This window comes from Cladophialophora yegresii, assembly GCF_000585515.1.
Source record: "Cladophialophora yegresii CBS 114405 chromosome Unknown aczIN-supercont1.3, whole genome shotgun sequence".
In the NCBI taxonomy this organism is placed as follows: Eukaryota; Fungi; Ascomycota; class Eurotiomycetes; order Chaetothyriales; family Herpotrichiellaceae; genus Cladophialophora; species Cladophialophora yegresii.
The window spans coordinates 921534-936949 of NW_006913047.1; the positions used below are offsets into that span (position 1 = coordinate 921534).

At 53.3% G+C, this 15416-nt stretch overlaps 9 protein-coding genes across 9 annotated transcripts; 5 read left to right on the forward strand and 4 right to left on the reverse strand.

Moving 5' to 3' along the window:
* Positions 1 to 401: 401 nt before the first annotated feature.
* A1O7_04036 (uncharacterized protein) lies at positions 402 to 991 on the forward strand (the record flags this gene model as incomplete). The annotated part of the gene is made up of 2 exons (XM_007758052.1): positions 402 to 500; positions 557 to 991. 2 exons carry the CDS (start codon positions 402 to 404, stop codon positions 989 to 991), a joined length of 534 nt encoding a protein of 177 aa, XP_007756242.1.
* A 116-nt stretch (positions 992 to 1107) lies between these two features.
* A1O7_04037 (uncharacterized protein) lies at positions 1108 to 2007 on the reverse strand (the record flags this gene model as incomplete). The annotated part of the gene is made up of 1 exon (XM_007758053.1): positions 1108 to 2007. The coding sequence occupies one exon, from the start codon at positions 2005 to 2007 to the stop codon at positions 1108 to 1110; it is 900 nt and encodes a 299-aa protein (XP_007756243.1).
* Positions 2008 to 3208: 1201 nt separating this feature from the next.
* Positions 3209 to 4102, forward strand: A1O7_04038 (uncharacterized protein; the record flags this gene model as incomplete). The annotated part of the gene is made up of 2 exons (XM_007758054.1): positions 3209 to 3371; positions 3429 to 4102. 2 exons carry the CDS (start codon positions 3209 to 3211, stop codon positions 4100 to 4102), a joined length of 837 nt encoding a protein of 278 aa, XP_007756244.1.
* A 215-nt stretch (positions 4103 to 4317) lies between these two features.
* A1O7_04039 (uncharacterized protein) lies at positions 4318 to 4932 on the reverse strand (the record flags this gene model as incomplete). The annotated part of the gene is made up of 2 exons (XM_007758055.1): positions 4318 to 4619; positions 4677 to 4932. 2 exons carry the CDS (start codon positions 4930 to 4932, stop codon positions 4318 to 4320), a joined length of 558 nt encoding a protein of 185 aa, XP_007756245.1.
* A 700-nt stretch (positions 4933 to 5632) lies between these two features.
* A1O7_04040 (uncharacterized protein) lies at positions 5633 to 7006 on the reverse strand (the record flags this gene model as incomplete). The annotated part of the gene is made up of 1 exon (XM_007758056.1): positions 5633 to 7006. One exon carries the CDS (start codon positions 7004 to 7006, stop codon positions 5633 to 5635), a length of 1374 nt encoding a protein of 457 aa, XP_007756246.1.
* Positions 7007 to 7603: 597 nt separating this feature from the next.
* Positions 7604 to 9214, forward strand: A1O7_04041 (uncharacterized protein; the record flags this gene model as incomplete). Its single annotated transcript, XM_007758057.1, has 1 exon — positions 7604 to 9214. The coding sequence occupies one exon, from the start codon at positions 7604 to 7606 to the stop codon at positions 9212 to 9214; it is 1611 nt and encodes a 536-aa protein (XP_007756247.1).
* A 590-nt stretch (positions 9215 to 9804) lies between these two features.
* A1O7_04042 (uncharacterized protein) lies at positions 9805 to 11103 on the forward strand (the record flags this gene model as incomplete). Its single annotated transcript, XM_007758058.1, has 1 exon — positions 9805 to 11103. The coding sequence occupies one exon, from the start codon at positions 9805 to 9807 to the stop codon at positions 11101 to 11103; it is 1299 nt and encodes a 432-aa protein (XP_007756248.1).
* Positions 11104 to 11486: 383 nt separating this feature from the next.
* A1O7_04043 (uncharacterized protein) lies at positions 11487 to 12848 on the reverse strand (the record flags this gene model as incomplete). The annotated part of the gene is made up of 5 exons (XM_007758059.1): positions 11487 to 12126; positions 12226 to 12424; positions 12478 to 12682; positions 12738 to 12745; positions 12809 to 12848. The coding sequence occupies 5 exons, from the start codon at positions 12846 to 12848 to the stop codon at positions 11487 to 11489; spliced, it is 1092 nt and encodes a 363-aa protein (XP_007756249.1).
* Positions 12849 to 13500: 652 nt separating this feature from the next.
* Positions 13501 to 15096, forward strand: A1O7_04044 (uncharacterized protein; the record flags this gene model as incomplete). Its single annotated transcript, XM_007758060.1, has 1 exon — positions 13501 to 15096. The coding sequence occupies one exon, from the start codon at positions 13501 to 13503 to the stop codon at positions 15094 to 15096; it is 1596 nt and encodes a 531-aa protein (XP_007756250.1).
* Positions 15097 to 15416: the final 320 nt, after the last annotated feature.

A 15416-nucleotide genomic window follows, 5' to 3' on the forward strand; every position in this document is an offset into this window, starting at 1 on the left:
TCTTGTGGCATCTTGATTAGTATCGCCTAGGAGCTATACAAAGTTGAGTGGGATGGCACCGTCGTGGTCTGCTGCCCTGGCTCGGAGGCGGCTCAATATATCGCTCCCGCCCAATCATGCTGCCGCTTGGCGCGACTGTTGCCTGGTTGAAGCCTGAATTGTTGCTGGGCACGAGGAGAACCGTGAGGAGCGAATGCTTGATAGAACATGGATATCACACATGTATCGTGTATGCTCATGCTGCGATTTTCAATGCGGGTGCGAGTAGGTATAAATCCGTCCCATGCCTCGTGTCCTCTCATGGTGTCCTTCGTCCAGCGAGCTTTGATCCAACCCAAGCATCGAGTCCAGCCAATTCAGCATTTACTGATCCAGCGCAAAACCAATCTAACCACTGCGAAATGTCCGGCGCGCCAATCACCCTCCAGCCCTGTCTCTTCTTCGAGACCCAGGCTGAGGAAGCGGTCCGGCGCTATGTCTCTATTTTCCCAAACTCCTCGGTATGTCATGTCTGTCTCTGATCTCCTGTCTGCTTCTGCCTGACCCCCTCCTTCAGATCGACAAAATCAACCACTTTACCTCCGCTGGACAAGAAATGCACGGCCAGACCCCTGGCTCTGTCATGTCCGTCTCCTTCACGCTCAACAACACCAAATGGCTGGCCTTGAACTCGCGGCCCAAAGAAATGGCCATGACCGAGGCCGTCTCCTTCCTGATCATCTGCGAGGGCCAGGAAGAGATCGACCACTACTGGGACAATCTAACCGAGGGGGCTAGCGACGAAGACAAAAAGAGGCAGGTGTGCGGCTGGTTGAGGGACCGATTCGGCGTCTCTTGGCAGGTGGTGCCACGCTTGGTGGCCGATGTGATGTCCAGTGGGGATGAGAAGAGGATGTCCGCGACGATGGCCGCGTTCATGAAGATGGGCAAAGTTATTGTCAAAGATGTCGTCGATGCGCTAGAGGCTGTTGAGGGTGCTGCGAAGGAATAGCGAGTTGACTAGGCTAGGCTGGTACTTACCTTTGCCAGGTTGACAGGTCGATGGTCGGGTGTTGGCATGTTCTGCTTTCGAGGCGCGTGTACCGACGACGAATGCCTCGTGTGCTTTCACGCAGTTGTACCCGACACGTAGGGCTCTGTTTGCGCTGAAGCCAGTGTACCATCATCAAACACCTCCCCCGCGCTTTGTTTCATCCTCTGCTGTAGACCAACCTGCTGTCGCACATATTGTATGCTCTCCTCCCAAAGGTCATCCTTCCCCGGCATGGATTCGGACAATTCGTCCACGAGTCTCGCACCCAGATCCCCAGTAAACCGTTTCCCACGCCCGAACCAATGCAGCATCACAGCCCAGTGCAACACGATCAACCAGCAGACTTGGTCTCCACCTGTTTCGAGCGTGCGTACAAACCACATATCCAACAGCATCGGCCACTTGAGAACAACATCCCTATTCTCGTCACTATAGAAGCTGAAACATTTCTCCAACCAGGTGATTGCCTGCGAATAGCGGTCGCTGACGTCGGAGGAGCTTTGGGGCCCGTTTTCACGTTCCACGATGCATCGCAGTCTGATCAGTGCCACCTTTGTGTCCTTATCCGGCTCCCGCCACCGTGGCGCGGAGAATAGGTCAAGGCTGACGGAAAGCGGTCCTTTGGAAAACCCGTCGAGGTCTGAGCTGATGACGGAGCCGACGCTCTGGAGCACCCTGAACAGCATTGTGACGTTTGCCACGACGTCGGTGCCTCCTCGCGCATCCTTACCAGAGGTTACGGGACACTGCGGCAACCCGAGGATGAATGCAAGGTTGATGATGGAAAAGGCGAATATGGTTGTGAAGCTTGTTTCGCCGTCATCATTGGGACGAGGTGTCTTGTGATCACCGACATTGCCAAAGGCTTGACAGGCGGCATTGTGATATTCCAAGGCAGCGAGCATGTATTGCGAAATAGTTGCTGGTGCTGCGTTGGAGGATTCGAGGACTATATGCATTGCCGAAATGGCCATGATGGCGGATCTTAGATAATCACATTGCAATGCCAGCTTTGGGACCAGGACCCGCCAGGCGTGGCGGCTGTCGTTCTGCCTGTCATTGATGAAGTGTTCATATGTGTCCAAGGTCCACTCGTGCCACAATTCCAGTTCCAGTATGTTCGCCTGAGGGCCGAAAGAGGGCGCTGGTGGAGTGCTGGGGTTGCTTCTAGGTTCTTGGCCGTGACACTTATGGTGACATGGACAGACCTGTGGCTTCGGTGGAGGGGCCAGCCTCGTGGAAGGATATATACAGTCGTCTTGCTGAATAGCACAGCTTGAACATGGCGGCCCGGATTCGTCACACTATGGAGAGCGTCAGTGGAGAGGCTTGCTGGAAGCGAATGGAGGCAGCTTGTGTTGATGTCGCTTCGGCAGAGCTACTGTAACGGAGAGGTCCTCGCTGTTACCACCACCAATGCCATCGATCTGTGGCAGAAAAGATAGCATGCAAGGATGCCACGCACCTTTACACGCCGCCGCTTGCAGTTGTAACATCCAGTCCTGGACTTCTTGTGCGGTCTCCGGCCTGGCATGCCACATATGATAGCATGTGCCGTGCCAAGGACAGTAGCGAGCTCGTCGCGTGGTTGAGCGCCCCAGCACAGTGCCTGTTCCGACGATACGAGGATTCTATGCCGGAAATGTCTGCCCTCCCGAGGAAGATGCGACACCTGGATTTGAATTACCGATGCTGAACGAGCGAGGATCCGGTCCAACGTCCAGCAAGTGGTAATCAGGAGATGGACAGTTCAGGCAGCAGTGATTGGGAGAAGGATCAGATACGCGTACGCTAAACCTGATTTTGCCGCGGTGCCCCTTGTGGAAACCGCCAATGCTGCGCACAGCCTTGTCCAAGGGTTAATTGTTCCCTGAACTGGCCAAGCAACTCTTCATCAAGATTGTAGCGTAGTGTAATTACTCGGTATGTGGATAATGTCTCGCTGAGAGATGAGCTTCCCACCATGCCCAGGCAGCAATATTAATTGCTTGTCTCTGCGGTCTCTGGCTATAGTTTGCTGATGTACAACCGTGGTGCATGATGGTCGCTGGACGACATTTGTCTTGGGGCTCGGTATGAAATGGTACCCCGGGTATATAAAGTGCTTCATGCCGCTGCCACCTCGAGTTGATCCGCCCAGCGGTCAGCATCGACAATTGCAGTAGTTGAGCCCCAATGGCGAAGGTCGACAACTTTTACAAGCACTATGTCCCCTCCGTCCCGGCAGCGATCGCCGCCGGACTCATCTTCGCGATCTTGACAATAGCGCATCTTGCAATGATGGTCAAGTCGACTCCGAGGCGGAAATTCACCATAGCATTTATGATTGGGGGCACCTGTAAGTTTTCAGCCACAGGTCGGTCACCGGAGGTACTTTTTGTTGACAGCCTCCAAGGTGAAGTCATCGGCTTTTTCACTCGAGCAGCATCCCACTACCACGTCGACAGCCTAGCCTTGTACCTTGTCCAGGTGCTCCTCATTGTATTGTCGCCAATCCTTCTCGCGGCTTCGGTCTACATGTTCCTCGGTCGCTTGATTACTGCCGCAGATGGAGAACGATACGCGCCCATAAAGAGAAAGTGGATGTCAAAAGTCTTCCTATTAGGCGACTGGCTCTGCCTGCAGGTCCAATCGAGCGGTGTGTCGTGGTTAGGGAATGCCAAATCCGTATCTGCAATCCAGGGTGCGCGAGATGTTGTCCTGGCGGGACTAGCTCTGCAGATCGTGTTCTTCATATTCTTCTTGTCCGTTGCAGGAACGTGGCAAGCCCGGGTTCGTCATCTTGCCCTCTGGCAACGGTGCAAGGAGTCGGGTCTACCCTTGGGTCGGATTCTGTTGTCCTTGTACCTGATTGGAATCATCATGGTCGCTCGCAACACCTATCGCCTGGCGGAATACGCGCAAGGCGAGGATGGATATCTGAACTCATATGAGTGGCCGATGTATTGTTTCGATGCGATCCTGATGGCGGCTGTCATGGCAATTGCGCTGTTCTGGTATACCATTGAGCTGCAACCGAAGGATACGCAGCAAGCCCTCCAGCTCCGGCGAACCAGCACCCTTTCTTGAAGAGGCTAGCTCCTGGAGCGGACACACAGTGGAGGATGTAAGGACGGGTTGGATGGGAAAGGTCTCTGGTGCTTTGTCAAGGCTACGTGGGAGCGCGTTTATCGGCAAGCTTGGATGTCTCAAGTCGTCAGTTCTGAATCACGAGGGTAGTGGTAGATCACGTACCAGTACCACTTCTCACCCGCAGCTCCTAGCGTCGACACACCAAGCTGTTGCTACCGTCCTTCCAGTGTCTTCTTACTTCTCAGTAGATTGTTGTACTTGCGAAATAGATCCTTGTGTTCGGATGAGAAAGGGCACTGCAGGGATCGGGCTTTCGAGGACGCAGACTCGGTCAGCGACCTCCTGAATTTCTGCAAGTTGTTCGGTCCTTGATTGATTGGGCGGTCTGGAGGGGTTTGGACATGGTCAAGAGGTTGTGTCCCGACTCCGACCAGGTTCAGAGCGGCACCAACGACAGTGCCGACCGGATGTCCTTCCACGCCCGGGAGTACACCGATCGCGCCTGCTACGCTACCTGTAGCCGCAGGGATAGCTTAGACTCACGTTGTCTTCTGGTGCAAAGGCTACCCACGACTCTTGAGTTCGGCTCGGACGGTTGCAAGCTTTCGCTCGACAAGTTCCATTGCCCTGCCATTAGCGACGGAACTGACGGGTAAACCACCTCCGGTCTCGGGAGCCATAACGACGCCACTGATGACGCCCGCCGTGCTCGAGTATAGCGTTCCGATCAGGACGACCTCTTTCTTCTGCAGCTGTGGGTCGTAGTATCCCTGGAATCTAGATCTGTAGTCATTCGTGTCAAAAGTTAACAAAGTCTTCAACACCATGGTGGCTGCCGGAGAGGGTTGGCCTCTGGATGATTCGTGTTCATGACTTCGGCAGCATCAACAGCGGCCTCTGCTGAATCGGAACATCACACAACAAGAAGCGTGCCCGCATTGTGGTGGAGACAGTATTGATACATGACATGAGAAGAACCGTAAGGGAGTAAGGGTCTCGGCGGTGATCATGTTGATCGTGCCTCTGTCTGAGAGGAAAGTGAGGTGAAGCTGACAACATCTACGCGATATTCTGATTGGCGAGAAGCTGCTCACTTGGCGCTATGAGGTCATCTCTACCGAACAGACACCAGACTGGCACCAACTGGCACCCCACTCATAGAGACACCACCTAATACGTATGGGTGCTCACTAGGTGCCCACGACGCGTTCCTTGTTGATGGCCCGCTAGCCAAACGTGCCAACAACTCTACATGCGCCGCAGCCTGAAGCGGAAACACAAGCACAAGAATGATGTTGGTACTGACTCTGGCAGCCTGTCCCAAGGGCTTTCGAGTACCCTTCTCAGATTCCATGCTTCGGATTTTCTGTCAACACTTTGAACAAGAATCTTCGCCCAAGCGACCAAACTCTGGTTCGAGATTCATTCAATTCCTCGCTCATAAGCAAGTCACTGGCTGGTAATAGTCGTGGGTATAGACATTAGACACTGATGCGCTCAGAAAGCAAACCCTCCTCCCGGCCTCTCTCACATAACCACACATTTGTCCTTCTGAGCATGCTCATACGCAGCACCCCAGCGATCGATCCCAGCGGCAATCTCATTCTGCCTCTGCTTCTCCTTCACATCGACCTTGAAGTTGGCTAGCAGGAACTTGACCATTTCGCAGTCAATGTTCTTCTCGGTGGCTTCCATGACCACCGCTTCGCGGCAGAGTGGACAATGATTATTCTCCTCTTGTTGCATAACAATCATGCACCTGATGCAAAACAGGTGACCGCAGCGTAGTCGCACAGGTCTCCAAGAGATGCTGAAACAGATTGGGCACAAGTAGTCGTTGAGCTGGGGAATGACACTCAACACTTCTTCCGAGATGGTGAAGCATGTGGCTTTGGCCAAATCTTGCACGATAAAGGGTGAGGACTTGGTGAGTGATTGCTCCACTGAGGATTTTGCGGGCAGGGATGTTCGCTTATCGAACTTCTTCATGATCTTGTTGAGTGCGGTGCGGTTGATCTCTTGGAACTTGATCAGTCGTACGAGGTTGACGTTAATTTGCAGGAACCGCGACAGAGCGGTGTTGGCGTTGTCTCCCAATCGAAAGGGGGCCTTCTTTTGCTGTGCAGAAAGTGACTGTGTGAAAGTCTGTAACTGTTTTTGAGCATGTGCTCCGTCGCGCGCCCCAGCGTCTGCTTCGTGCGAGGACAGAAAGACTTCAGCATCCGAATAGAGCTCAAAGATCTTCCTCCAAGTCTCGACTTCCTTTTTTGAACGCTTCGACTTGCTTGCTCGCAGCGCGCGCAGTTCACTGCCTAGCTGGTTGATTTCGGCCTGAAGCCGGGCATACTCGGATCTCTGCAGGTCGTCAAGGCAGGCCAGTTGGTGGCGCAGTGTCTGGAAGAATTCGGAGTCTGCAGTCAAAGGCACCTCCACCAGTTCTAATTGGTGCTTGTCATTTTCTGATCCTGACTCACCAGTGGGTCTGCGTTGTTCGTCCGGAGAATCATCTCTTTGAACAGTGTGGTCAATGTGAGCTCGAGAAGACCTGGCCAGGCGTCGCAGAATCCTCCGCGTCTCAGGACTGAGCCAGGCATCCATTGGCGAGCCATCGCGGGGGTCAATGACAATCGTCAACTTCGGCGTGAAGGTCACCTTTTCTCCATCATCAACAGTGTACTGGAGCAGGCCATCAGCTGTCCCTTGGTCGGCACCTAAGTCACTGGACCCGACGCGCTTCCATAAGGCGTCTAGAGTGTCTTTATCGAGACCAAGGCTCAGAAGTTCTTGTTGTACACGCTTGATGCATTTTTTGAGTTTCTTGTAAGATATGGCTGAGTTGACCCACTCAGGAGGATACTCGCCACGAGCGAGGGTTGCTTCGAAATCCTGACCGAATTTCATGGTGTACCATCCTCAGGTTGTCGAGATAGGAAAGAGAAGGTTTGGGCGCAGGAGTAAGAATAGGTGAGGCGAATATTTAGCTGTTAATCACCCGAGTGCTCGTGTGACTGTGTTCCGTCTTGGGATGGTCATTTCATGGGTGGGGGGGCCCTTAAAGGCGGGTAAGCGCATTATTTAACCATTTTGTCGCCGTGCCCCAGACCTTGGAAACCGCCACGCGCGATTTATGGGAGCCCCCGGAAACACGGACCCGGGAGTAAAAGTCCCATAACGCTGGGGTCCCAGGGCACCGGATGACATGTGGACTTCGTGCCGTGCGCACCCAAGGAATCAGAATCCAAAGTGAAAGTCAAAGTTTTTCCGACGCCGACGCGTGATTGGCGGAACAAGAATTGAAGGCTACTGCGGAACAGGACGGACTTAAGCGAACGGCAAACAAATGGCGCAGCAGGTCGACCAGGCTTTAGATCCGTTCCAGAATATTGCGGTTTATGTCTTTGGTTCGATCAGGGCGTTCGGGAGTGCCTCGTCTAATGGATTTGGGCTGTGGCGTTACTTCCTCCACCCCCCAACAATAATCCTTTGCCCTGCCCAGACATGGGCCAGCGACAATCTACTGGCAATGCCACTCAAGACGAGGCGCCAGCGAAGGCAGACTACTACGACCTACTTGGCGTGGAAAGGACAGCGACCGATGACGAGATCAAGAAAGCCTACCGCCGGAAAGCCCTTGAGTTACACCCCGACCGAAACTATGGCAACGTGGAAGAAACCACCCGACTGTTTGCTGAAGTCCAGTCTGCCTACGAAGTCCTCTCAGATCCACAAGAAAGAGCATGGTACGACTCACACAGAGACGTTCTACTACGCGGAGACGGGGCCGCTGGCTCCGGCTGGGATGAGTTTTCATACAACATTCGCATGACGACGACGGAAGATGTGCTGAAACTGATGATGAAGTTTAATGGTCGTGTGGAATTCAGCGACGCGCCTAGCGGCTTTTTTGGTGGCCTAGATGACTTCTTCAAGCAGCTAGCCAAGGAGGAAGACATTGCATGCCAGTGGGAAAACGAAGACTCCATGGACTACCCAGATTTCGGACACCGCGACGACGATTATGAAGATGTGGTTCGGCCTTTCTACGCTGCATGGACTGGGTTTGCTACGAGAAAGAGTTATGCCTGGAAAGATCAATATCGGTTGTCAGATGCACCAGACAGAAGGATTCGCAGGCTGATGGAGAAGGAGAACAAGAAGATACGGGATGAGGCCATCCAAGAATACAACGAGGCCGTGCGTACCCTCATCGCCTTTGTTCGAAAACGGGATCCTCGCGTACAGAACAACCAAGTTTCCGAAGCTGAAAGGCAAAAGGCGCTCCGAGAAGCGGCTGCAGCACAGGCCGCGAGATCAAGAGCAGCACGGCAGGCCAAGTTTCAAGGATCCGGAGAAGATGCCATACCAGACTGGGCCAAGTCAAGGACAAAAGATCAACACGAAGGAGGCTTCTCGAGTGAGTCTGAAATCGAAGAACACGAGTATGATTGCGTGGTCTGCGACAAGACCTTCAAAAGCGAGCCCCAGTTCATAGCACATGAGAAGAGCAAGAAACACGTCAAACTACTGAAACAACTTCAGAAGGAGATGCGGGTTGAAGGTGACAAGCTCAATCTGGATAGTGAACACACTGCTGCGGAGCACGGTGGTGCAGATGTCGATGCAGATCAAGTCGCCAGAGTCTCTGAAGACTCGCCGGCTCAACAGGCACACATATCTGAAGGCGTGTCTGATCCCGACGACGTAGACCCAACAGATGAGAAACGCGGCACTGCGACGACGGAGAAGGACATTGGGGTTTCTGATGCCTATCCAGATGAAAACGGCGATTACGCACCCCGATCGGATGTCGAAGACCGCCTGGCCCAAGAACCTTTCGAGAAGGCCTCTGTGACACTCGAGGATTTGAGCTTGTCTGGCACTCCCGTTCCGTCCGACCCCGAACAAACAGGTCAGCCAAAGGTCGGTAAAGCAAAGCAGAAGAAAGCCAAAAAGGCTGCGCGGAAAGCTGCAGCGGAGTTCCAGTGTGTCGTATGCAAGGCCGAGTTTCCTTCAAAGACGCGATTATTCAACCATATTGAGGAGGAGAATCATGCTGCTCCATTGACCCAGGTAAAACCGGTCAAGGGTGGAAAAGGGAAGAAGAGATGATATGTCATGGATAGAGATTTTTGTTGGGCCCTGGAGGCTCATCATGCATATATACCCCGTAGAGACGACTGCATAGCGAGGGCGTTTGTTTTGGAATGAATACAGTACATGGGGTTGTGGTGGAGAAATCTGCGGTTGTCCAAGAATCTCTAGGACGATGCAGCAAATCTCAATCCGAGGTTGCCCTGGGCTGTGCCCTGGCCACCCTGGGTCCCACCCACAATACAACCTTTTAGGATGCCCAGAAAGGACCGCGGCACAAAGCGAATGTAAACTTCAAACGGACTACTCCAGCTCTGTCCATCTTGTTTCAACTTTCAGTAGAAACAACACAGACATGATTCACGTCATTGGCAGCACCAACATACCACTTTGCCTGCTTGAGCTGCAGATGCCGTGGTTGTGCACCAATGGCCTGCTGAACTTCGTACACCGCATACCGTGCATGATAATCAGCCGAGACGAATTCACATTATGTGTCTAGGCAAGTTCGTCCGACAAGAACTCGCTCCCTTTGCCTCCAGGCGTGACCAGAGGCAATACTAGAAGAGAGTCGTCCCAAGGAGATGCCAGGCCCTAGTGTCAGCAGTATGGTGAATGACATCCGCTGCTCAGACCCCGATCTGCAACTGGACGTGGACATCATGATCCTCGACTACACACTGTTTCAGTCGACCAAGGCACAACTGCGTTTGCTCTCGCGCGGGCTCGATGACAACGAAGAGGGCGATAGATCCCGCGATGCTCTGCGCCTTTTGACCGTCTTCGACTCCTTCATCCAGATCTTCAATGAGCGTCACTCCAGCTACGAGCATAGCCCAGGGTTGACGTTTAGACTCGACATTCTAGAATTCTTGGTGCTCCTCTCCGGTCTGTCATCAAGTTCCGCGCCTCATTTTACAGATGCAATGCTGGAGAAACTCAAAGTCCGCACACAAGAAGATATCCAAGCTCGCCGAAAGTGGCAGGCAGCACGACAAAGATACTTTCGCAGACTGGAGAAACGCTCAGCCACAGCTTTGAAAACCGATGGCGTCGACGAGGACGTGGAGCGCCAAATATATGAAGCTTGGACAAATCCAGACACATCAAGTCCCTACTCTGATCCACAGAGCATCAAGATCTTGTTGCTTTTCCACTTGTTACCACGGTTCATGGTTATCTCGGCCAAGTTTTCGGACCTAATAGACCAGAGTCTCGACCAGCGCTGGATGCGAGTTGCGTGTGAACTCATGCTCCGGACTGGCCTCGAGTCGTTACGATTTCAAACTCTGAACTGTCAAGCCGACGCTTTGCCAACACTGGAAGACTGCTTTTCCTGGGGTTACGTCGATCTCAGAGACACAACTGACCTAGGTGCAACAGCCAGCTATGATGAGGAAGTCATGGATTTGGTCAACGACATGTTACGCTTGCGTAACCATTCCGTCTCCACGCCTGGGGTGGAAGACCCTGAATGGACGAAGCTACGCATCAGCACGCTTCACGAATTCTCCATCGCCGCGGACGCGTCTATCGTGGCCCGGAAAAACCGCTTCGACCGCCTTGCAGAGAAGTATCCCTTGGAGGAATTCGTGCAGAAGCTGATTGGCGTGGTGCTAAACATCTGGGAGTTGAGCTGCCGCGACGAATACTTGGGGCAGCCGGTCCTCGTCGAGATTGAAGAAGGGCATCTCCAGAGCTTGAATATAGTCGGAGCAGATTTTGACGACTTTGCTTCGAAGATCGCTCTGGAAAGGCGGTTTGATTCACCTGGGAGGGTTGATGTGACCAGGGGCTCTTCCGATCAGAGTCTCAATGAGCGATTTCACCACGAATTAGCACGTCTCAAGCGAGTCAATGAACGTCAACACAATGGCACTGGCCCCGTCATCAAATTCGGGGACTGATATCACTTCGCACAAAAGACCGATCACGGCGAGTCGGTCATTATTTGCACGGCTGCTACGTATCATGTTGACTTCACGTGTCAATCTGTACAGACTGGATCACTCGGACGAGTCCTTTATGTCACTGACATTCACGACGCCTACGGCATATTCCGGTACTAACTTCAAATCATTCGCGTCCACTTTCACCTAGCCCCGTGCCGGCTTACAGATTGACCCTCCGAGTCTGGCGACATATTTGCGCCATGTCCGTACGAATGGTGGTGAATGTGGTACGCGGGGAGGGTGGGAGGCTCGTGCGAGGAAGGTGAGATCGGCCTTAAACCCCACCGTAATTCTTGGCATTGCTGTACGGCATACGGCTCCATACCACATCACCTTGGTCACGGCCTCGAGGCTAATGTCGTTTCATCTGCAGTCTTCATGCACTGCTCCAAGACATCCCAGAATGCATGCGTATGCAGATGCCTAGGTATCCTTACGCCTTCCGCAACACCATCTACGCCTGCCTCCACCTTCTTGACGATGGTCCTGCCCACCTGTCCCCTCACAGAGTCAAGCGGGCTGTGTGCTCCATCCGTCACAACTTTGACAGCGTATCGGTCGCCATCATCCTCGTATATGCCACTAGAATACCCAAATAGGGCAGCAACGGCGAGTGGGTCATGCAAAGGAGGGCCCTCGTACACATCAAACCATTCCACATAACTCTGTGCGAAAAAGGTGAGTATCTCGTGAAGGAAGAGGCGCAGTTGACTGGGCTTCTCGGAGCCTAAGAATCGGTCGCGGATTTCTTTAGTTGCCAGACATTGATGTGTCAGATCGAGTGTGACGAGAGTGGTTTTCGCTGATACCACAGGGTTCGAAAAGACTGCCTGCGCGGCTTCAGGGTCGCAATAGATGTTGAATTCGGCCCAAGGAGTCTCGTTTCCAAAACCCTCAGCTTGACCCAGCGTTTTGCCAAACTCTTTCGAGATCTGAGGGCAGAAATCACCTCCGACAGCGCCACCCATGATGCTCAAACTAAGACAAGGATACCATTAGAAGCGACGTCTTGTCTCCTTAACGCCCGGATAATATTGATGCCTCCCGGACGCTATTGGAGTGCATATTCCAACTTACCCAGCAAGATGGTCGGCGACCTCGGGATAGGCTGAGAACAACAGGGCAGCATTTGTGCAAGGCCCGGTGGCCACGTACCACGCCGTATGAGGAGGTTGTGCCATGATAGCGTCGCGAGTGGCGACAAGAAAGTTTACATCATGGACAATATTGTTCATTGGCTGGGGGAGGAGAGTCGTACCACCGAGACCCGTGGGACCTGAGTATGGTCAGTACTCTGAGCATGCAGTCACAGGTACGGGATCTGTTCACCATGAATGTCCGGCGTATCGACTTCTTCGCGACAGAAGGGCTTGACAGATCCAGGATAAACCTTGACGTCCGGCCTGCCCACGGCGCTGAGGACGGCGCTCGAGTTGTTCGTGGTGTGGATTTGAGGAGAGTTACCGTGCGTTGAGCTAACACCAAGGAAATTCAACCGTGGATGATGCGCCGCAATGAGAATGGCAAAGACGTCCTGTGGTGTCCGTTGGACGTGTTCTTGGCTGGTAGCATGGAAAGGGGACTCCTACATCGTGGCCTTCGCAATGTCAGAAGTCACTGCACTCTTCCCGGCTTTGAGCCAAGCACAATTCATGCTTACCTGTGTCGACGTCCAACCATACTGGCACTCTGTCCACCATTCCGTCGCTTTACACTATGTTCCAGAGTGCCACAAGTCTCATCTGTTGAACCACCTTTGTTCCCGGCCAGTAAATCACGTCCCTCTCAGCGCTCTCACCTGCAGATGACTTGCTTCGGAATAACTAGGCATTATATCCTACATGCCGCGCTAGGCCATGCTAATTCAGCAGCATCCAGAGTTCCGGTAACCGGCCACCTTCCTCTTTCGACGTTGTGGGACATCCCCGGCGTGCATTCCTCCGCAGCGGGAACATCATGCAACGGCCGATCTTTTGTGCCTGCCGAGATAAGCTTGTCCAAGGCTTGTTCTCGTTCAGTCCACCACTCAGAACTCTTCTTGCATAGATACGCAGATCTCCTATGGTGGATGGGGCAAGCTAGTGGTTGTCTCACGGTAAGTGTATTTTGGCCGCCAATAACATACATCCTCGCTCTGAACAAAGTCGCTTATCACGAGGAGAGACGTTATCCACCTGCTCAAGTCAGACAGCTCTAAATGGGAGCCCTTTGTCTTTCCGTCCTTGCAGATAAGGATGGAAACGACTGGCCCAGGCCTCCTTTTCGCTGGGATTTATACGGTTCATGGAAACCTCGTGCAATTGAGATGTCTGAAACAATATCGTCGTCACTGAGGCTTGAGAGAACATCACGATGACTACCCACGAACTATCGTCGCGCAGCAACGCCGCAGCATTGACCGAGGATGTCCTCAATCTCGAGAGCTTCGGTTACAAGCAGGAGCTCAAACGGGACTTCTCGCTCTTCGGGATGATCGGCTTCGCCTTTTCCGTCTTGACTTGCTGGACTGCGCTTGGGGGCTCTTTGGTGGCTGCCATTCAAGCAGGAGGTCCGCCAGTCATCATCTACAGCTGGATCGGAGTCTCCTTCTTCTCCCTCTTTGTGGCCTACTCCTTCGCTGAGATTTGCAGCGCTTTCCCTGTGGCTGGTGGCCAATACTCGTGGGTTGCGATCTTGTCGCCGTCGAAATGGGCAAGACTCACCTCGTATTTGTGCGGCTGGTTCATTGTCATCGGCTTCTTGTCCGCAGGAGCGGCGAATGGCTTCATTGGGGCCAGTTTCGTGCTGGGAATGGCACAGATCGCACATCCAGACTTCGTGATTGAGAGGTGGCACACGTGCCTCGTGTGCTATCTCGTTCTGATCCTCGCCGCTGCAGTCAATGTCTGGGGCCGGCACCTTCTCAACAAGCTTGGCAAAGTAATGATCACCTTTAACCTTCTCTCGTTCGTGGTTATCATCATCGTCATTCTGGCCAAGGATCAGGACAAAGCGAGTGCATCCTTCGTATTCAAAGAGTTCAACAACAACACCGGCTTTGGCAACTCGTACGCGAGTCTGCTGGGGATCCTCCAGGCCGCTTTTGGAATGACGGGATACGATGCAACGGCACACATGACCGAGGAGATGCGTAATGCCAGACACGACGCTCCGAAAGCAATCATCTGGGCTGTCTGGATCGGTGCGTTCACAGGTTTCGCCTTCCTGATTGCAGCCTTTTTCTGCATTCGCAACCTCGGGGCGATTGAGACGTCCTCCACAGGTGTGCCTCTGATCGCCATCTTCTACGAAGCCACCGGGAGCGTGGGAGGCGCGGTTGGCCTTACGACTCTGGTGACTGTCATCGCCCTGGTCAGCTTGTGTTTCCTCATGGCACAGAGCTCGAGAGTGGTATTCTCTTTCGCGCGCGATCACGGGCTGCCCTTTTCCGGTACCATCAGCAAGGTCCATCCTACACTCCATGTACCTGTGTACAGTATCTTGACTGTCCTTGTTGTCAACATGGCCCTCATGGCGATCTACTTCGGCTCGGTCACCGGATTCAACACTGTGCTGGGCATCTCCACGGAAGGCTTCTACCTGTCTTACATCATGCCACTTCTCGTCCGCATCTGGGGCCGACTGGAGGGCAGGGACTCGATTGACAGCGCCTACTCGCTCGGTCGCTTCGGCATGCTCTTCAACGTCGTGGGCATCCTGTACCTGACCTTCGCTGCCATCGTGTTCAACTTCCCCTCCATCAGCCCCGTCAACGGCAGCAACATGAACTACACTTCAGCCGCTGTTGGCGTATGTGGTCTGATTGCCGCCATCACGTGGATGACCACAGGCCGCACACGTTTCACGGGTCCTCGACGAGGCGGGATCTTAGAGGGCCGCATCCCGAGCCTTCACGAGGGTATCCATCACGTCAAGCCCACTCCAGGACCGAAGCGGCTTGAGGATTAGGGAGCCTGGGTCAATGTCAACGCTCACTTGTACATTACCACGCCTTTGTACAAGCACTTGTCCGGAATGGACTGGCGTCTTTGTGGGATTTGGATCGAGTGGTTCGAATCGTTCACCGAGGGGTGCTCATGACAGTACCGAGGCACTTGTTCGGAAAGAACTGACGACGACATGATGGGGCGGGCTGGCTAATTGATTTGATTGATTTGGGCTGTTACGATATGATACCCACACCTTGTACTAGTATGGTTGAGCGACATGGTACAGGCACTTGTCCGGACTGGACTGGGGGTCGCATCTATGATATTGATATTTACATC